Source organism: Plutella xylostella, chromosome 22 (genome assembly GCF_932276165.1).
Source record: "Plutella xylostella chromosome 22, ilPluXylo3.1, whole genome shotgun sequence".
NCBI classification, from domain to species: domain Eukaryota; kingdom Metazoa; phylum Arthropoda; class Insecta; order Lepidoptera; family Plutellidae; genus Plutella; species Plutella xylostella.
Window position 1 is genome coordinate 2,733,149 of NC_064002.1, and position 19,518 is coordinate 2,752,666.

Sequence of the window (19,518 nt, forward strand, 5' to 3'; positions counted from 1 at the left end):
AAAAAATGTGTCAAATGTTCAAATTTTTTTTATTACGTTAGAAATTTAGTAGGTATATTTTTTTATTTTATCACAAATATTTATAACTACTTATTGTATAAGTTTATAGCTTTTAATTATCATCGGCTGATTAATTTAGGCATAGTAATCAAGAGGCAATTATTTTAGAGGCTCTAATTTATTGAAAGAGATTTTATTATATTGTTTTACATTTATATAATTGTATACCTATCTTACAGGGAAATTAAATGATAAGTAGATATGAGATAGAAATGCAATGTATTAATTATTTATAATCTGTTTAATAAATGTAAGGTACAATATAAATATGTATTGTGTTTTTTGAGAGATTTTTAGGCGAAGAGATACCTGTAACGAAAATAGAAATAGATACATTGATCGATACTTGATTTGACTATATACAGGGTGTTGAAATAGTAGCCTACCGAGCCGAAAGGCGGTGACTCCCGGGGGTCAAGAGAGGGTCGGGAGAGGGGAAGAAGATTAAATTTGTTGACTGTGAGAAATACGCGAAATAAAATTTTGCTATTCTATAAGAACTTCGATGGTCAGATGAGCTTTTACTATTATGAAGCCATATTTTTTCTTTGAAAAACATAACCGAAATATGGAATCAATACATAAACGCCCAACTATGTGAGATTAAATCGTTCCGAATAGAGATTACTTATAGATCTTACCTGTAAGGATAGTCGCTGTTCTTATAACGGAAAGCAGACAGGAGCAGAGAGAACAATACATTGACGAGTACAATTCCTGAGACAGCCCTCAGTTTGCGGGCCTGAGGTGTCAGCTTGTACCGGAGGTGGAATGTTCTGGAACCTAGGCCATCTGCCACGACTCCGCCCAACATCTCTGTCACTAACAACATGCTTATTATGAAGCCTCCGTCTGGTTGAGAATGGTTAATGTGTTTTAAGGGACATAAATTATGTTAGGTTGTTGTAGCTGCATAATTTGCTACGCACACAGGGACTAGAAAAAGGTTTTTTCAATGCCACGGCATCATTTTAAAGCATTGCAATTATGACGCATTTGTGTAAAATTACGGTTGCCATGCCGTCCCGGTGTGCGTAGGCCATAATAATATGTCTGTATGCAAAATTTAATAGAGAAGAAAAGAGTTCTCTTTAATAGAATAGTTTCCATGAATGTAAGTAAGGGATTCGTTTAAACTAAAAAAAATATCAAAAGGATACACAAAAACGCAACCACATAACTCTCAACGAAGCTTTGAAATGAATTATCGAAGAAGATGCTTTTAGTCTCATATTTTGCAAACAAGGGTGCGTTGTCTATATAATTATACATCTGCCCCGTGGATGTGAAGAAACAGAAAGTGATGGCGACCGCCGCCCAGCGGTCAGCGTTGGTGAAGAAGCCAGGCCCACTCCGGTAGTAGCACACACCGCAAAATATCAATAGAAAATAAAACATAACGAAGTTTTCGTGGTATTTCAACGAAAACGGTGAAATGTACACGTTTATCTGAAACAGAGAAATACGTATATTGTTTTTGTCTTCGTCTACCATACGTTCGGCTTTATGCATCATACTGTAATTCGGTTTTTTTCGCTTTATTAAGCCACCAATTCATTAAAGTATTTTCTTGTACCCAAACAAAATGATACCTATACAAGTAAGTAGGTATATATTTACACGCAATTTTTATTCTATCTTCTGTATTAACCTCATTCACTCTACCTCGCACACTTTCCTATTTTTAACCGACTTCAAAAAAAGGAGGAGGTTCTCATCTTTCACGCAATCCAACCACGTCTTTCTTGGTCTTCCTTCGAATCTCAAATTCAACAGCAGGGATGTAGCTAAGTAACGATAAAGAAAGTAAATAATAATCATACTTCTATGTCAGTAACATCTGAAATCCATCTAGCTATGTCGGTCGCCGCTACACCTTTGTTCAAGTTTAGATCGTCACCTTTATTTCGATTCCTCTTCGGAGGAAATAGTTTAACGGTGGGAACGGCAAATATGTTAAACTGAAAAATACATAGCTTTTAGAGTTCTATGTAGGCCTATAGCGAAATTATTTTGTTAATTATATAATTTAATAATTATATATATAACATAATAATTTCGCTTCGAATCCCAGCTACTTAATAACGGAGTGCTTTGGCTTAGCCGTAGCGTATGCTGCGCATTAGTCAATTTCAGAACATTAATAAATAACAATTTAGTTATTTCTGTATGCGAAAATGTAAGTTCTTTATTTATTCTAACCAAACATTAAAACTCTTCATAGGAAATTAGCTACCTAATAAATATATTTAAATGGCTAAACGGCTGAACCAAGGCTAAAATAAAAGACAACTTTCGAATTACGAGTAATGTACTTACATCCGTTTCCAGTTTCCGCTTATTCGTTTTGAAGCTACCGTGCCACACATATAGGTAATTATACTATTTTATGAATAGCGGTCCAAATACGATATGTACATTAAAGACACAAAGGTGATAGGTACGGCGGTTACTTTGCTACAGCTACTTACTTCCTCAATAATGGCAGGGTGTTCGTTCAGATGCATAACTCCGAAGAACAGATTGTCTCCCCGATGCGGGTTCGACATGTGAGATTGCGCCACAGTCAAGAACTCGCTGTAAATGTACCAACAAACTGGGCAGTTCCGCATCGTCAACAAAATCACAAAGTAATAGTCTCTGTTCTCTTCTTGAACGTATCTCTTGTAGTTGCGAGGACTGAGTTCAATGTATGGGGACTTCTCCGTCAATCTTATCAGCTCTTGCTTTTTCCTTTGTAGCTGTTAAGCAGTTAATAATTATTCTTGTAAAATAGAGCGTTTTCAATGGATGGAAGTTTTCCACAAATTTTACTTACATGTTTGTCATAGTCTTGAGCTTGTGCTTCTGTTTCGTAATAAAACAAAACGGAAAACACATAAATCACTCTCCTTAGATTCATTGTAATAAATATTTCTATTTAAAATATACAAATTAAATAGGCAACTATAGACTTGTATGGAAATGACGTAGTGTTTCTTTTCCTCAGTGTGGAAATCATGTGGAAATGGGGAAATGCTCGGGAAATGATGGGGAAATGGGACTTGCCATTGGGCGATTTGTGTCAAATCTGCTCCGTGTCGGCTTCTGAGCTTCTACTCTTTGATATTTTATTTGTTCTGTAGTTTATACCTTTTTCTGAAGGATCGCCAGTGATTCCCAGGTTTATCTTCTAGAAATCCAATTCGGTGGCAATTTTCATTCAGTTTATGGTAGTATTTGCCATTCCAATTAGCTAGGTTTAATGCATGCTAAATGCCTATCTTGTATATGTAGTTATACAAACCCAATGATTTCAAAAGGAAGGATAGGCCCTTCAGAACATTTTACTCAAACCTTCTTCATACAAGCAAAATAACTGTCATCTGTCTGTCATAATTTGTTTGAACTATGTCAGTACCTAGCAACTATCTTGACGACGTAACCTTGTACGTGCGTTAATAATTTACCATCCTGGACATTGTTTTATTATTTGCAGGCGCCAAATCAATATTTTAAGACAAATCCAACTACCTACTAAAATTAAAACTGTTTTGGGCTGTAGACCTGTAGAGCGTCCCGTACAAATGGACGAAAAATCACGCTCCAAAACGTAAGTGTGTGCAACAAGAAAATGTTCTCGGAGGATAGTCAACAAAAAATGACGTCCGCACAAGGTTACAGCGCGCGGCCATTGTAGACTTTGGTAGTAAAATCATTATCACTTTATAATGTGTTTATTACTTAATTTAATGGTAATTACCGATGATACGATATTCGATGTTTCTTTTTGACCTTCGTATAATGGTTTTTGCAGCCTTTACAACACAACTACATATTTATCACAAGATTCACAAGACCATCTCTCGGCCACAGACAACTGTCGATTGAGGAGCGTTGGCCCTAAAATTATGATTTTAGGGCCAACGCGCGGGTGCCATTTTTTTGAGTGGGAGGCCCTGTCCTTACGCTAGTAATATATATGTCAATGTACAAACCATATACTTACCTCACTGAGTTACATCATTATACCCCTATACAAAATAATAAACTCGGTTGTTTTCATTAATATTTTTTTCCAATGAACATAACTAACACAAACAAGAAGGAAAACATAACTAATTTAACACCCACAGAGCACTTGGTCATGGGCTTTAAGCCTGAAGGTTTCTCGCTATTCCTAGCATTGTCTTCTGTAGTGTGACTACCGTGATTCTGCTTGAGCCCTTCTATAATAAGAATCATACCACCGGCAAATATACCATCTGAATTAGCCAAGTTAAGGAAATAATATGTTAAAAACTATATGTATTTTTTTGGTAACTAAAATCTGACTAACCATAACAGATATGACTTTGCATTTAAATAGCTAGCTAGATAAGCTTAGTCATTTAATATAACAGAAGCCAGTAGTCTTCTAAATAATAATATATTTCATTTATAAAAAGGATACACAACACGGTTATAATGATAGACTCCGTTAAATACTGCATCATGTGCGAAGGATGTAAAAAAGCGGGAGGATAGCTACTCCAGTCTAAGAATGGAGCCTTCTTTATGTAGTTCCACATGTGACCAGCACTGAGGACCTGGCAAAAGCCAACAGCCCCGTAGACCATACAGCTAATATTGAAGAGTCTCTTGTAGTACAAAACACCAAATAATCCAAAAAGAAACAGCATAGTAACGTGTGTGCTATTGATAACTAAACCGTGGCCGTACGGATAAGTGATGTTGATCTGAAATATAAAGCTGGGAATGAACTTAATAAGTAAACTTTATAATAGTCATCAGTCTTAGGTGTTAGAAAACGGGGATAGTTTTAAAGAGAATATCAATTAGTTCAATTGTTGTTTGGTCGTTGTTAATTTGTTGCTGCTATTAATAATAACGTTTTCTATCTTAAAGGATCTATGTAGGTACATATGCCGATAAACCTGACCCCCCTCAGAAGCATTGTTACTATGAGAGGGGGGTCAGGTTTCTCTGCATATGTACCTACATAGATCGTTTAAGATAGAAAACGTTATCATTAATAGGTAGTACTGTATTCAGAGACAAAACGTGTTTACCGGTATAGATGTAACTTGGAGAATCCAATCAGCAATGTCTTCCGCATTACTATCGTCCCTCAAAACCATTGAGTGTGTTAAGTCTTCATCGGCAGAAAAATAAGTTATTTCAGGAATCCGGTTGGACTTAACCTGGCATTTTTACATAATCTATTATTTAGTGTAATGATACTTAATTCTTCTTCTATTTCCGTCTTCTGACGGAAGTTGGAAATCATAAGTAACTTCACAAACTTTAAACGATTAATCAAAAGTAAGTGGTTATAATAACTATCGTGTAACTTACCCCTCCGCTCATTGTTTTGTCTGCTTCAACTATAGCAAAGAACAATCCATCATTCTTCTCTTTCAAATATTTATACGAATTAACCACAACATTAAATTCTGTGATTAATCTCTGACATAATAAACACTTTTGGTTTGAATTAGTGAACATTACCATCAATGAATAGTTACGAGGTGGCATTACAAAGTATTTGAAGTGATGTGGAGTTATCTTTACAAAGACTTGATTTGCTGTAAGCGTCATGAAGTTGGCCCATCTCTTCTCAACCTAAAATGACGATAAATAATATAATAATTACTGTAGATTATCTCTACATTATTATAAGGTTCCAATCTTCAATGGGTATTGTCTTATATCTACATACATATATTATACTCAAGCTCATGCCTGTAATCCCCGGAGAAGTAGTCAGAGGTGACCCGAAATCCCAATGACCCGCTTTTTGTCGCGAGCTGTATATGTCTGTTTTTGAATGAGTAGGTACAATGCACAGGTAAGACAATTTAACTAACCATGTCTTTACTACCACGTGATTCACACGTAAAAACTATAAATATGATAAAGCAAGCAAAATAACTCTTATCCATTTATGTAGAGGGTATTTAATTGAGATAACTGCACGTAAATACTCGGTAAGTAGGTACCAGCTCAATTGAATGTTTCCCAGATAATTTTAAAGTTGCTCGATAACCTGCAGGGTTGCTCATTTGCTGTTGTTGTCAAAATTACTGACAGTGACAGGTTGCAGTTGTAGAGTCCGCCATGGCCATCCACAGGCCATCCATGAGTCCACCGCTTCACCACCACAGAACACAACATCTGACGTGCTCTATTTCTCTGATTTGTTCATTGACAAAGGAATAAAGAGAGGACATGGCATATCCACGAAAAAAATGCGCCTACCTAAACTTTGGTGTCAATAAAAATGGCGGCTTTTTTCTTGAAAAATGTAAACAAACAAATTGTTTGACAGCTGAAGTACCTTGTGTTTGGATGTCAATCAACATGGCGACCGGTCGCAATTTTAGGCGCATTTTTTCGTGGATATGCCATGTCTTTATTCCTTTGTCAATGGATTTGTTGAAAGTGGAACCATTTTATCCCCGACCGAGCGTTTTGTTTATTGTAGGGGTGGGTAATTATTAAAGTTATTATATTTCCCATGGGTTAGATCAACTAGAACGCTACTTTTCGTTTTCATTGGACTAGTGAAATAAAAAACATTTAAAAGACATCCGTTACATTAAGGGACATAAAATAGGATCATAATCCTCCAATATAATGATAACTCTGGCCACCGGATTCTGTGACATTTATCAATGGACAGGTTCATTATAAATTTGGCGCTAATTATGATATGATGTCTCAACTATACTCTCAATATTCATAAGCTATAATTTCATAATTTTTCATCAAATATATTAATGATAAACATATATTAAAAGTACTATTAGGTACAAAATTATACAACATGAATTAGGTGTATAGATATTTATTTATTGCACTTTTCACAGTAAGTATATATCCTATTTATTAAACAGCAGGTTGCTTGACAAAAGTATATAAAAAACAAAAGAACTATCTTAAACTAAATTACTGAGATTGTGGGTTCCTGGCGATCCATTCCAGAGCCCTCAGGATCTGAGGGGGGATCGGGGGGGAGGTGGGGATGGCGTCACCCTGTAGGCGAAAAATTATATTAATAATATATACAGAGACCTCGAACACGCAAATAAGGCGTGGGACGCCCCGACGGGTTCGACCTAGACCAAACGATATAGTCCTCGCCGGATATCCAAATTCGAAGGTGGAGAGTTGTGGTGTTCTTAGCAAAAAAAACGATGTCTAGCAATACATGTGTATTAATATAACTTCATCCATTGCTGTGATCCGCATCCAATTCGTCAATGTAGAGTTATTTCTAAAATCTTTTTGCCATCTACTGAGCGTTCAGAAATACTTGTTTAAGATACTTACGCTGGGCTTGAAGCCATCTTGGTCAGCAGTGTAGGTGATGGCGACGACCTGTCCCTCGGGGGAGGTGTAGGAGTAAGACCCCTGGGCGACCACGGGCACCACGGGGGGGTTACCACCGAAGTTCACTGGAGTCCCCGTCTCTTGCGCAGCAATACCGTTGTCGGTCTCAATCCTGACAAAAAAGTGTGAAGTCAACAGTTTATTAGGTGTTACTTTTGCATAATTCAAATTGAATAGTCTACAAATACAAATCCAAAAGATCAAGGCAAACTCAAATGGCAGTTTGATAGGATTTACCTACCAAATTAATGGAACATCTATCAATAAATCACCAGACAAAGCCTTTGTTATTCCGTTTCGTACACGACCGACGACGAGTGGGCGTAAGTAATGTCGCTTTGATTGCCTAATTTGCCTGGTTCACAAGATTAGGTAATGATGAAAAATCTTACGCGTAATTGTAGCTGCCGTCAGGGTTGATCTCTGAGTCGTATCTGACGATGTTGGCGCTCTGGTCGTTGTTGGAGACACGGGCGTAGGCGGCGGAGGAGGCCTGGGCCGAGGCGTAGACCTGGCGGGCCACGGGGGCGGAGGCTGCAACGGCTGAGCGGAACGGCTGCAGGGGCTTCAGCGGCTTCAGGGGTGACCGGTAGGAGGACGAGAAGGGGCTGGCCGCCGCCGCCGCCGCCACCACTGCTGCTAGTACCAACTGTAAAATAGAGATCATATTAATTTGTTTCGTGTTATTTTATGCTATTTTAACACTGTTTTGATTGTCTTTTAACTCACCGCAACCTGCATTTTTGCTAGTTTGTTTGTGTTTAGACAGATCACTCAACTGATGACTCCACCGAGATAAAAAATGCTTTTATACACGAACGCTTCAATAAATTTACGCAATTCGACATGGGTTAGATCAACTAGAACGCTACTTTTCGTTTTCATTGGACTAGTGAAATAAAAAACATTTAAGACATCCGTTACATTAAGGGACATAAAATAGGATCATAATCCTCCAATATAATGATAACTCTGGCCACCGGATTCTGTGACATTTATCAATGGACAGGTTCATTATAAATTTGGCGCTAATTATGATATGATGTCTCAACTATACTCTCAATATTCATAAGCTATAATTTCATAATTTTTCATCAAATATATTAATGATAAACATATATTAAAAGTACTATTAGGTACAAAATTATACAACATGAATTAGGTGTATAGATATTTATTTATTGCACTTTTCACAGTAAGTATATATCCTATTTATTAAACAGCAGGTTGCTTGACAAAAGTATATAAAAAACAAAAGAACTATCTTAAACTAAATTACTGAGATTGTGGGTTCCTGGCGATCCATTCCAGAGCCCTCAGGATCTGAGGGGGGATCGGGGGGGAGGTGGGGATGGCGTCACCCTGTAGGCGAAAAATTATATTAATAATATATACAGAGACCTCGAACACGCAAATAAGGCGTGGGACGCCCCGACGGGTTCGACCTAGACCAAACGATATAGTCCTCGCCGGATATCCAAATTCGAAGGTGGAGAGTTGTGGTGTTCTTAGCAAAAAAAACGATGTCTAGCAATACATGTGTATTAATATAACTTCATCCATTGCTGTGATCCGCATCCAATTCGTCAATGTAGAGTTATTTCTAAAATCTTTTTGCCATCTACTGAGCGTTCAGAAATACTTGTTTAAGATACTTACGCTGGGCTTGAAGCCATCTTGGTCAGCAGTGTAGGTGATGGCGACGACCTGTCCCTCGGGGGAGGTGTAGGAGTAAGACCCCTGGGCGACCACGGGCACCACGGGGGGGTTACCACCGAAGTTCACTGGAGTCCCCGTCTCTTGCGCAGCAATACCGTTGTCGGTCTCAATCCTGACAAAAAAGTGTGAAGTCAACAGTTTATTAGGTGTTACTTTTGCATAATTCAAATTGAATAGTCTACAAATACAAATCCAAAAGATCAAGGCAAACTCAAATGGCAGTTTGATAGGATTTACCTACCAAATTAATGGAACATCTATCAATAAATCACCAGACAAAGCCTTTGTTATTCCGTTTCGTACACGACCGACGACGAGTGGGCGTAAGTAATGTCGCTTTGATTGCCTAATTTGCCTGGTTCACAAGATTAGGTAATGATGAAAAATCTTACGCGTAATTGTAGCTGCCGTCAGGGTTGATCTCTGAGTCGTATCTGACGATGTTGGCGCTCTGGTCGTTGTTGGAGACACGGGCGTAGGCGGCGGAGGAGGCCTGGGCCGAGGCGTAGACCTGGCGGGCCACGGGGGCGGAGGCTGCAACGGCTGAGCGGAACGGCTGCAGGGGCTTCAGCGGCTTCAGGGGTGACCGGTAGGAGGACGAGAAGGGGCTGGCCGCCGCCGCCGCCGCCACCACTGCTGCTAGTACCAACTGTAAAATAGAGATCATATTAATTTGTTTCGTGTTATTTTATGCTATTTTAACACTGTTTTGATTGTCTTTTAACTCACCGCAACCTGCATTTTTGCTAGTTTGTTTGTGTTTAGACAGATCACTCAACTGATGACTCCACCGAGATAAAAAATGCTTTTATACACGAACGCTTCAATAAATTTACGCAATTCGACATGGGTTAGATCAACTAGAACGCTACTTTTCGTTTTCATTGGACTAGTGAAATAAAAAACATTTAAGACATCCGTTACATTAAGGGACATAAAATAGGATCATAATCCTCCAATATAATGATAACTCTGGCCACCGGATTCTGTGACATTTATCAATGGACAGGTTCATTATAAATTTGGCGCTAATTATGATATGATGTCTCAACTATACTCTCAATATTCATAAGCTATAATTTCATAATTTTTCATCAAATATATTAATGATAAACATATATTAAAAGTACTATTAGGTACAAAATTATACAACATGAATTAGGTGTATAGATATTTATTTATTGCACTTTTCACAGTAAGTATATATCCTATTTATTAAACAGCAGGTTGCTTGACAAAAGTATATAAAAAACAAAAGAACTATCTTAAACTAAATTACTGAGATTGTGGGTTCCTGGCGATCCATTCCAGAGCCCTCAGGATCTGAGGGGGGATCGGGGGGGAGGTGGGGATGGCGTCACCCTGTAGGCGAAAAATTATATTAATAATATATACAGAGACCTCGAACACGCAAATAAGGCGTGGGACGCCCCGACGGGTTCGACCTAGACCAAACGATATAGTCCTCGCCGGATATCCAAATTCGAAGGTGGAGAGTTGTGGTGTTCTTAGCAAAAAAAACGATGTCTAGCAATACATGTGTATTAATATAACTTCATCCATTGCTGTGATCCGCATCCAATTCGTCAATGTAGAGTTATTTCTAAAATCTTTTTGCCATCTACTGAGCGTTCAGAAATACTTGTTTAAGATACTTACGCTGGGCTTGAAGCCATCTTGGTCAGCAGTGTAGGTGATGGCGACGACCTGTCCCTCGGGGGAGGTGTAGGAGTAAGACCCCTGGGCGACCACGGGCACCACGGGGGGGTTACCACCGAAGTTCACTGGAGTCCCCGTCTCTTGCGCAGCAATACCGTTGTCGGTCTCAATCCTGACAAAAAAGTGTGAAGTCAACAGTTTATTAGGTGTTACTTTTGCATAATTCAAATTGAATAGTCTACAAATACAAATCCAAAAGATCAAGGCAAACTCAAATGGCAGTTTGATAGGATTTACCTACCAAATTAATGGAACATCTATCAATAAATCACCAGACAAAGCCTTTGTTATTCCGTTTCGTACACGACCGACGACGAGTGGGCGTAAGTAATGTCGCTTTGATTGCCTAATTTGCCTGGTTCACAAGATTAGGTAATGATGAAAAATCTTACGCGTAATTGTAGCTGCCGTCAGGGTTGATCTCTGAGTCGTATCTGACGATGTTGGCGCTCTGGTCGTTGTTGGAGACACGGGCGTAGGCGGCGGAGGAGGCCTGGGCCGAGGCGTAGACCTGGCGGGCCACGGGGGCGGAGGCTGCAACGGCTGAGCGGAACGGCTGCAGGGGCTTCAGCGGCTTCAGGGGTGACCGGTAGGAGGACGAGAAGGGGCTGGCCGCCGCCGCCGCCGCCACCACTGCTGCTAGTACCAACTGTAAAATAGAGATCATATTAATTTGTTTCGTGTTATTTTATGCTATTTTAACACTGTTTTGATTGTCTTTTAACTCACCGCAACCTGCATTTTTGCTAGTTTGTTTGTGTTTAGACAGATCACTCAACTGATGACTCCACCGAGATAAAAAATGCTTTTATACACGAACGCTTCAATAAATTTACGCAATTCGACATGGGTTAGATCAACTAGAACGCTACTTTTCGTTTTCATTGGACTAGTGAAATAAAAAACATTTAAGACATCCGTTACATTAAGGGACATAAAATAGGATCATAATCCTCCAATATAATGATAACTCTGGCCACCGGATTCTGTGACATTTATCAATGGACAGGTTCATTATAAATTTGGCGCTAATTATGATATGATGTCTCAACTATACTCTCAATATTCATAAGCTATAATTTCATAATTTTTCATCAAATATATTAATGATAAACATATATTAAAAGTACTATTAGGTACAAAATTATACAACATGAATTAGGTGTATAGATATTTATTTATTGCACTTTTCACAGTAAGTATATATCCTATTTATTAAACAGCAGGTTGCTTGACAAAAGTATATAAAAAACAAAAGAACTATCTTAAACTAAATTACTGAGATTGTGGGTTCCTGGCGATCCATTCCAGAGCCCTCAGGATCTGAGGGGGGATCGGGGGGGAGGTGGGGATGGCGTCACCCTGTAGGCGAAAAATTATATTAATAATATATACAGAGACCTCGAACACGCAAATAAGGCGTGGGACGCCCCGACGGGTTCGACCTAGACCAAACGATATAGTCCTCGCCGGATATCCAAATTCGAAGGTGGAGAGTTGTGGTGTTCTTAGCAAAAAAAACGATGTCTAGCAATACATGTGTATTAATATAACTTCATCCATTGCTGTGATCCGCATCCAATTCGTCAATGTAGAGTTATTTCTAAAATCTTTTTGCCATCTACTGAGCGTTCAGAAATACTTGTTTAAGATACTTACGCTGGGCTTGAAGCCATCTTGGTCAGCAGTGTAGGTGATGGCGACGACCTGTCCCTCGGGGGAGGTGTAGGAGTAAGACCCCTGGGCGACCACGGGCACCACGGGGGGGTTACCACCGAAGTTCACTGGAGTCCCCGTCTCTTGCGCAGCAATACCGTTGTCGGTCTCAATCCTGACAAAAAAGTGTGAAGTCAACAGTTTATTAGGTGTTACTTTTGCATAATTCAAATTGAATAGTCTACAAATACAAATCCAAAAGATCAAGGCAAACTCAAATGGCAGTTTGATAGGATTTACCTACCAAATTAATGGAACATCTATCAATAAATCACCAGACAAAGCCTTTGTTATTCCGTTTCGTACACGACCGACGACGAGTGGGCGTAAGTAATGTCGCTTTGATTGCCTAATTTGCCTGGTTCACAAGATTAGGTAATGATGAAAAATCTTACGCGTAATTGTAGCTGCCGTCAGGGTTGATCTCTGAGTCGTATCTGACGATGTTGGCGCTCTGGTCGTTGTTGGAGACACGGGCGTAGGCGGCGGAGGAGGCCTGGGCCGAGGCGTAGACCTGGCGGGCCACGGGGGCGGAGGCTGCAACGGCTGAGCGGAACGGCTGCAGGGGCTTCAGCGGCTTCAGGGGTGACCGGTAGGAGGACGAGAAGGGGCTGGCCGCCGCCGCCGCCGCCACCACTGCTGCTAGTACCAACTGTAAAATAGAGATCATATTAATTTGTTTCGTGTTATTTTATGCTATTTTAACACTGTTTTGATTGTCTTTTAACTCACCGCAACCTGCATTTTTGCTAGTTTGTTTGTGTTTAGACAGATCACTCAACTGATGACTCCACCGAGATAAAAAATGCTTTTATACACGAACGCTTCAATAAATTTACGCAATTCGACATTGATATTGATTTTATTTGCATCTTCTCGTATGAGATTAAAGGATGAATTCGCTTTAATTTTTGGGAGTGACAGTTGTAAATCAAACCGAAATGCATCAGAATATTATTCAGCTTTGTGTTGAGCCTCACCCATAATGTATTATTTGGATGACTTGTTTCTCACCTTAGTTCCAAGGTAGTCGCCTAGTCGTTATGTACCTACAACACTAATTTTATTTAAATCTTTTAAATGAAACGGAAACATCTTAGAATATCATGGGTTGATAGGTATGTTAAAATGCTCGTCAACATAATGATAAGTAGGTTGTAAAGTAATTTGCATAGAAATTGGTTCTAATGTAAGTACCTACCTATATTATACATAGATTAGGAAATACTTAACACAAATTGAAAGGTGCATATTGTGAATGAGAATTGCAAGCCACTATCTTATAGGTATTTACACAATAATATTCAAAGAACAAGCCATTTAAAACATAACTAATGATAAATTTCGGACGAGTTTCGTCAAGAAGTCAACCAAGGGTACCAAACGTCTTTAGAACTCTGCCATTGTCCTTTGAATATAATTAGTTTTCGTTATGCCAAAGTAGTCCAGAAGTACCAGTTACTGTACCTTTTTTGCAGCAGCCTGTATTGTCCCATACTATTCGTAGATGCACATCCGAAAGTAGGTCACAGAGCTTCGTTTTCTACTACCTACTTATCTACTAAAGCAATAAGGTGAAGTGCGGTAATTGCAACTATCCGGTAATTGCAACTAACTTCAATAACTCCCTCTAGAGTTACTTCATTGTAAAACGACAGACTAAAATCAATTTTACATCATAAAAGTTCTACCCAAAAATGTGGATGGCGCTGATAGCTCAAGAATTGTGGGAGTTATAAAGCTTTTTGTCATCGGCCATTTTGAGTCTGCTGGAGTCGGATGGACATGGTGTGCATTTTTATTTTATAAAATAGTTTTTAGTGGTTCCTCGCAAGGTTTTTCCAAAAAAAAGTAAAAACTAATAACGGTAAGTCATTTTGTATGTATTTGTTTTATTCTAACACGATTTTTTTCCGAGTTTTCTGTGTAGTTACATTTACCAGACAAAAAATGCAAAGCCTGGTAAATGCAACTATTTTGCAGTTTTTAGGGTGGTTACAATTAGCTGCCAATTTTTGTATGAAATTGGAAAAAGCCAGTGATGGGGCAGTGAACATGAATATATCGATACAATCACTAATAATATAACACACAAATAAGAATAAAAGGCTGAATACCAAATTTTAAACATATCTGTTAAGCATAGGTACATTAGAAAACCTGCAAAATTCCACCCGGCATCCTGCCTGCGGTAAATTCCGAAAACTTTCCAAAAAAATTGTAAAAAGGCTGTTTGATTAAACATTAGTAAAATATTTAATGTTGTTTAATAAAAATATAGCTATTAATTTTTATCCCCGAGTTTTATTCTGCTACCATGGTCTTATTGGCTTGTCGATGGCAGACACTACATGACTGTCGATAAAATTACGATAAAGTTCCCATCACTATTTTTGAGAAATTAGTTGCAATTACCAGACCCACGGCTAAACAGTAGTTTTATGCGAAATTGGTCGTAGTTACAAGGAGATAAGTGTCACAATCCTATGAATATTCTCTTAGTCTTTGTGTTTCAAATACACAATATACACCACACATAGAAAAATATGGAGATAAAACGATTAGTTGCAATTACCCGCCAGGAGGGGTAATTGCAACTATTTCTGCCTTTGCCGGAACTTTTGGCAATAGCTCTTTATTCTTCAGAGTTTTTCTTTGTCATGATAGTAGAATAAAATCTACATAAAATTTTGACTGTGGCATGATTTTACAGTAATACTATTTCCTTATATATAAAGAATTATCAGATGATGAAGTTACGACTTCAATATTTTTAGTTGCAATTACCGCACTTCACCTTACATTTAAACACTTTTTTCATAGTTTACCTTTAAAACCTTCAATGGACTTCCACAGATAATCCCCTCATGTCGTCTCTCATTCCCTCCATTTTCACCCTTATGTGGTTATCCACCACCTCGTCTCCACTTATCCAAAACCCATTTCAAATTTAGACTCGATTCTTTCAGCGATTTAGAATTTGAGTAATAAAGTAAGTACAGAATGATAGTTCTTTCTACCTACATATTACCCGTTTTTTTCCATGGAAAATAATATTTTCCCAGAATCATGAAGCGGTGAGTAAATAGCCTATCGTCAGATGTACTATTCTATTCTATTCTCTGTGGGGGTGTCAGTACCTGCACCTGGCTCTCTCGAATGGAACCTTTGTGCATAGCCTATTTACATGTGCATACCTTATTCAATTAGTTCAGTCGTTTCTGGGTATCTAAGTATAAATATATTCTGGAAGAATATTTTGTTTGTAACGTACTTAGAAACATATCACTACTGAAACCGATTTCAATCAAAAGTTCACGCAATAACTCTGATAGCCTTTGTAATAGATCAGAATCGGCCGTTTAATTTGCTGAGTAAAATCTCTCATTTTCAAAACCTCAACAAGCTAATAAAAAAAATACTATTGGCATTTTTAAACATAATTATTGTATATGTTTCCTATAATCATAGCTGCGTTCCAGAAAATTAACAATGACCAGATAATTACGCTATTCCTAACGGTTTTAAACCCTAATACCCTGATTACATTTATCAAGTAGAGTATCCTCGGCCGAGCACTCGGTCATTTTCTAGCCGATCATTGGTTGAGGATTGCCCGAGGATACTGTCTCGCCACTCTGCTCGGTAGGCATACCGATTACTGCGGAGTGGCTGAGACTTTAGGGGTCTCTCTGTGTCTTAATTATCTAATATTTGTTGATATACTTACCTAACTTGTTTATCAATCAATTCAATATAAGAACATTAAACTATGTTTATTTTTATAAGTTGGCGTGTGCAGGCAGCGTTGTACGTAGGTACGGTAGCCTTCAGCTCCCTGCAGACCCTCCTACATGGTAGCAGGTAGTGGCTACGTGAGCAAGGCCAAGTCAACATTGCTCGTTGGGAGAAGCCAGTGCATGGATGCAGCAGGTCGGTTGGACGGTTGTTGGACGATGATGACAGGGGGGTTACGCTATACTGACTAAAAACGAACGAACCAGAGCTGCCGTGCAATCGCCAAGTTTTAATACAACGACATAGAGTCGTGGCTCATGTAGCAGCGCTCTGAAACTTAGTTTTTCATCGTATAGAGTGACCACCTAGGTCCGAGAGGTTTGCCCCCTTATACGAACGGAGAGTAGTTTGTAAAAATTTACGTTCATCAGAAAATTTTATATTTTTACGATGAATAAAAATCTTTGACTTTGACTTGACCTTGCTCTATTTAATAAGATTATGTATGATAATAAGGATGAGGTGGATACTTGTATAGGTTAGCCGTTCAAAGTATGGAACTGAATTTCTTATATAATGACAATATTTAGTACAGTCAGCTTTTTTATCTTATCAAAATCAAAAAAACTGCTTATTGAAACCATGTAGGTAGTTAGGTTACTTACTTAGGTGTTTAGACAAGTCCTAAGCTAAATAAATAATAAATATAATAATAAATATAACTTATGAAGTTAACCGTACTCATGAGAAGGACATAGGTTTTTTGTGTAGACGCTGATGCTACTGCCTAGGGAAAACCACTTCATGAAAACTACAGTATATTTATAATTATTATAGAGATAAGAAAATATAATATTATGTATCCACATATTATTGTGTATATTTGTACATTCTAGGAAACCACTTATAGGGTAAAGTTCCCGTAAGTTAAATAATGCAAAAAAGTCGCGCTTGCGATCCACCATTCAATTTTGTAATTTTTTGCCGTCCAAATGGCTAAATGAAGACTGAACAGGTATTACTTAATTACCATATTTCATTATTATTGAACATGGTACATATTTATTGTAGGTACCAGGGTGTTATCGAAATGAATGATCATGTTAGGCTTATTGAACCCTTTATTTAGGAAAAGAAAACACAATTTTAATCAAATTGCAAAACATTAATTAAAAAATAAAATCCTGAAAGTTGACACAAATTATATAACTCATACTCTTACATAATATAATGTGAGTTCAATATAGTTAATTAACTGTAGGTATCTGACTAGATTGTTAGGTACTGCGTGCTTATATACGTATAACATCTCCTTATCACTCGTCACTTTATCACAATCACATTTGAAGCCAAGTCATTTGTTAGTAACTTTTCATTTTCGAAATCGCTCGATTCATTTCTTCGGCAGATGCGCTCCAGTAGGCCTGAACCCGTTCTCATCAGCGGTGTAGTCCACGCGGTACTTCTGTCCATCATCTCCGATGTACTCATAGAACCCTCGTGCCCTGGTGCCTCCACCGTTCACATTTGGCTCAACGACTCCGGATTCCTCTGCAGCGATACCGTTGTCAGTCTGGTAAAGGTAGTGGTAGGAGTTGTCGGTGATCTCGTTGTCTAAGCGCACGATGCTAGCGGATTTCTCCGCGTACCTGTCGCCGTAGTTCCTAGAGGCGTACAGAGGGGCGAGGACGGGTCGGGGGGTGGAGGAGTACACGATGGGGCGCGCGGGGGCGAGGGTGGGCCGGGGGGTGGAGGAGTAGGCGACAGCGGAGGCGGAAGGGAAGGCCAGCGCGGGGCGGTATGTCACCGCGTTCACAGCTGATGCCGCCGCGAAGCTTGCTTGGTCGATGCTGTAATAAGAAAGGGGACTTAGTAAACATGTAGGTACCTACATATTTTCTTACATTTATTTAATTTCATAAGTAGGTCGGAATCACTTACGAATTATAATCTCCATAGCTGACGTAGGGCGTCACAAACTGCTGGTTCGGGACGTAGTTCTTCAGGAACTGCGTCTGGTAGGGCTGGTACACTGGCTGGTAGACCTGTGGTACAACTGGTTGGTAGACCCGTGGTACGACAGGTTGGTAGACTAGTCCGCTTCTGTACGGGTTGTAGGGGAAGTTGGCGTACTTGGCGGCGAGGTAGCGGCCCTCGTCGGAGCCCCGGTACCGGCCGTCGTCGCCGCCGTACGCCTGCGGGCGATACTTGCCGTCGTCTTCAGCAGAACTGAAGGTGAGGGCAGCGAGCGCCACGCTGACTAGCTGTACAGTGAGGAAGAAAAGGGTTTTTAATTACTTAATCATGTTTTGGATTTGAAAAGTTTATATGACCAATTATCCCTGGTTTGCGAAATCCACCTTCAGGAAATTCTTTAAAAATATATAAATTAAATATGAATACTAAAATAACAATTTATTCCGTGTTTGCATATAGGTATATATGTGGTATGAAATCCACCTTCAGGAAATTCTTTAAAAATAATATAAATGAATCCTAGATAATTAATATGTCTATCATGAGAAATTGTGTACTTACCACAAAAGCTTTCATTGTTTGTAGGTCTGAGATGAACAACCAGTATAAAACAAATGATACATGTGCTAACAGATGGTTTCTTTTTATACGACCACTAGTTAATCGAATATAGAGTATTTATTGCCAGAAAACATCGATCTAATTCAAAGAAAATGTAAATTTTATTTGTTTGAGTGGCATTGGAACTGTTTTATTTGGATCTCAGATTGATATATGGCTGTATTGCGACGCCCATGCTTGAATTAGACCACTGGTCCAACTTTTAGTTGAAGTCCTTCCGCCAACTTAAGAAATAGTGGAGCACTTAAAACGATTCTACTACTTAATTTGAATACCTACATCATGAATTGATCGTTATCTTTTATCTAAGGTCTAAGTATTGAAACAGATAGCAAAGATTTGCATAAAAGGTTTCAAAATGTGTATTGTTTTAAAATAAAAACGAAAGCTCAACAGATTTGAATGTGGGTGTTCGCAGTATATAAATATTTCGTGGAGTATCTATTTTGGCGCAGATAAGCACGAGCTATATTGAAGATAACTTGTATCTATACACTACCTTGCAATAATTACCTAAGGGTAGTCCTAACAAAACTATACCACTACCTATTAGTATAGATTTTAGTTTTTGTCTATTCTATTACAAGCTTTTTA

At 38.7% G+C, this 19,518-nt stretch overlaps 7 protein-coding genes across 8 annotated transcripts; all 7 read right to left on the minus strand.

The window, feature by feature from the left end:
* Positions 1-262: 262 nt before the first annotated feature.
* Positions 263-3,303, minus strand: LOC105381326 (probable dolichyl-diphosphooligosaccharide--protein glycosyltransferase subunit 3). Its single transcript, XM_011551030.3, has 6 exons — positions 2,879-3,303; positions 2,532-2,801; positions 1,884-2,021; positions 1,221-1,509; positions 702-912; positions 263-369 (listed from the first exon to the last, which is right to left on the minus strand). Exons 1-6 carry the CDS (start codon positions 2,960-2,962, stop codon positions 354-356), a joined length of 1,008 nt encoding a protein of 335 aa, XP_011549332.3. The 5' UTR covers positions 2,963-3,303; the 3' UTR covers positions 263-353.
* A 776-nt stretch (positions 3,304-4,079) lies between these two features.
* On the minus strand, positions 4,080-6,165 carry LOC105381340 (magnesium transporter protein 1). Of its 2 annotated transcripts, none has more exons than XM_048629194.1 (5): positions 6,042-6,165; positions 5,398-5,664; positions 5,112-5,243; positions 4,493-4,778; positions 4,080-4,304 (listed from the first exon to the last, which is right to left on the minus strand). In XM_048629194.1, the coding sequence occupies exons 1-5, from the start codon at positions 6,102-6,104 to the stop codon at positions 4,105-4,107; spliced, it is 948 nt and encodes a 315-aa protein (XP_048485151.1). In that variant the 5' UTR covers positions 6,105-6,165; the 3' UTR covers positions 4,080-4,104. The 2 variants fall into 2 exon arrangements, with proteins under 2 accessions (XP_048485151.1, XP_011549351.3); XM_011551049.3 differs by having other exon boundaries at positions 5,910-6,056.
* A 708-nt stretch (positions 6,166-6,873) lies between these two features.
* Positions 6,874-8,278, minus strand: LOC125488588 (larval cuticle protein LCP-22-like). The gene is made up of 4 exons (XM_048629196.1): positions 8,164-8,278; positions 7,827-8,083; positions 7,375-7,546; positions 6,874-7,077 (listed from the first exon to the last, which is right to left on the minus strand). The coding sequence occupies exons 1-4, from the start codon at positions 8,173-8,175 to the stop codon at positions 6,991-6,993; spliced, it is 528 nt and encodes a 175-aa protein (XP_048485153.1). The 5' UTR covers positions 8,176-8,278; the 3' UTR covers positions 6,874-6,990.
* A 314-nt stretch (positions 8,279-8,592) lies between these two features.
* LOC105381362 (larval cuticle protein LCP-22) lies at positions 8,593-9,997 on the minus strand. Its single transcript, XM_011551073.3, has 4 exons — positions 9,883-9,997; positions 9,546-9,802; positions 9,094-9,265; positions 8,593-8,796 (listed from the first exon to the last, which is right to left on the minus strand). The coding sequence occupies exons 1-4, from the start codon at positions 9,892-9,894 to the stop codon at positions 8,710-8,712; spliced, it is 528 nt and encodes a 175-aa protein (XP_011549375.2). The 5' UTR covers positions 9,895-9,997; the 3' UTR covers positions 8,593-8,709.
* Positions 9,998-10,311: 314 nt separating this feature from the next.
* LOC125490317 (larval cuticle protein LCP-22-like) lies at positions 10,312-11,716 on the minus strand. The gene is made up of 4 exons (XM_048629197.1): positions 11,602-11,716; positions 11,265-11,521; positions 10,813-10,984; positions 10,312-10,515 (listed from the first exon to the last, which is right to left on the minus strand). Exons 1-4 carry the CDS (start codon positions 11,611-11,613, stop codon positions 10,429-10,431), a joined length of 528 nt encoding a protein of 175 aa, XP_048485154.1. The 5' UTR covers positions 11,614-11,716; the 3' UTR covers positions 10,312-10,428.
* A 314-nt stretch (positions 11,717-12,030) lies between these two features.
* On the minus strand, positions 12,031-13,475 carry LOC125490316 (larval cuticle protein LCP-22-like). The gene is made up of 4 exons (XM_048629195.1): positions 13,321-13,475; positions 12,984-13,240; positions 12,532-12,703; positions 12,031-12,234 (listed from the first exon to the last, which is right to left on the minus strand). The coding sequence occupies exons 1-4, from the start codon at positions 13,330-13,332 to the stop codon at positions 12,148-12,150; spliced, it is 528 nt and encodes a 175-aa protein (XP_048485152.1). The 5' UTR covers positions 13,333-13,475; the 3' UTR covers positions 12,031-12,147.
* Positions 13,476-17,429: 3,954 nt separating this feature from the next.
* On the minus strand, positions 17,430-18,996 carry LOC105381372 (larval cuticle protein LCP-30). The gene is made up of 3 exons (XM_011551084.3): positions 18,865-18,996; positions 18,268-18,590; positions 17,430-18,176 (listed from the first exon to the last, which is right to left on the minus strand). Exons 1-3 carry the CDS (start codon positions 18,877-18,879, stop codon positions 17,720-17,722), a joined length of 795 nt encoding a protein of 264 aa, XP_011549386.3. The 5' UTR covers positions 18,880-18,996; the 3' UTR covers positions 17,430-17,719.
* Between the last annotated feature and the right edge of the window lie 522 nt (positions 18,997-19,518).

Bases quoted from the DNA above. Each gene is read 5' to 3' on its own strand.
- LOC125490316 (XM_048629195.1), bottom strand. The intron at 12,704-12,983 runs GTAAGATTTTTC...CTTTTTTGTCAG, and splicing joins GACGGCAGCTACAATTACGC to GATTGAGACCGACAACGGTA. The intron at 12,235-12,531 runs GTAAGTATCTTA...TTTCGCCTACAG, and splicing joins AAGATGGCTTCAAGCCCAGC to GGTGACGCCATCCCCACCTC.
- LOC125490317 (XM_048629197.1), bottom strand. The intron at 10,985-11,264 runs GTAAGATTTTTC...CTTTTTTGTCAG, and splicing joins GACGGCAGCTACAATTACGC to GATTGAGACCGACAACGGTA. The intron at 10,516-10,812 runs GTAAGTATCTTA...TTTCGCCTACAG, and splicing joins AAGATGGCTTCAAGCCCAGC to GGTGACGCCATCCCCACCTC.
- LOC105381372 (XM_011551084.3), bottom strand. The intron at 18,177-18,267 runs GTAAGTGATTCC...TTCTTATTACAG, and splicing joins AGCTATGGAGATTATAATTC to CATCGACCAAGCAAGCTTCG.
- LOC105381362 (XM_011551073.3), bottom strand. The intron at 9,266-9,545 runs GTAAGATTTTTC...CTTTTTTGTCAG, and splicing joins GACGGCAGCTACAATTACGC to GATTGAGACCGACAACGGTA. The intron at 8,797-9,093 runs GTAAGTATCTTA...TTTCGCCTACAG, and splicing joins AAGATGGCTTCAAGCCCAGC to GGTGACGCCATCCCCACCTC.
- LOC105381326 (XM_011551030.3), bottom strand. From the start codon at position 2,962: ATGAATCTAAGGAGAGTGATTTATGTGTTTTCCGTTTTGTTTTATTAC. The intron at 2,802-2,878 runs GTAAGTAAAATT...ACTGCTTAACAG, and splicing joins CTCAAGACTATGACAAACAT to CTACAAAGGAAAAAGCAAGA. The intron at 913-1,220 runs GTATCCTTTTGA...ATTCTCAACCAG, and splicing joins TTATGTGGTTGCGTTTTTGT to ACGGAGGCTTCATAATAAGC.
- LOC105381340 (XM_011551049.3), bottom strand. From the start codon at position 5,984: ATGGATAAGAGTTATTTTGCTTGCTTTATCATATTTATAGTTTTTACG. The intron at 5,665-5,909 runs GTTAGTTAAATT...TCGTCATTTTAG, and splicing joins CACGTGGTAGTAAAGACATG to GTTGAGAAGAGATGGGCCAA. The intron at 4,305-4,492 runs GTATCCTTTTTA...TGGCTAATTCAG, and splicing joins TATCATTATAACCGTGTTGT to ATGGTATATTTGCCGGTGGT.
- LOC125488588 (XM_048629196.1), bottom strand. The intron at 7,547-7,826 runs GTAAGATTTTTC...CTTTTTTGTCAG, and splicing joins GACGGCAGCTACAATTACGC to GATTGAGACCGACAACGGTA. The intron at 7,078-7,374 runs GTAAGTATCTTA...TTTCGCCTACAG, and splicing joins AAGATGGCTTCAAGCCCAGC to GGTGACGCCATCCCCACCTC.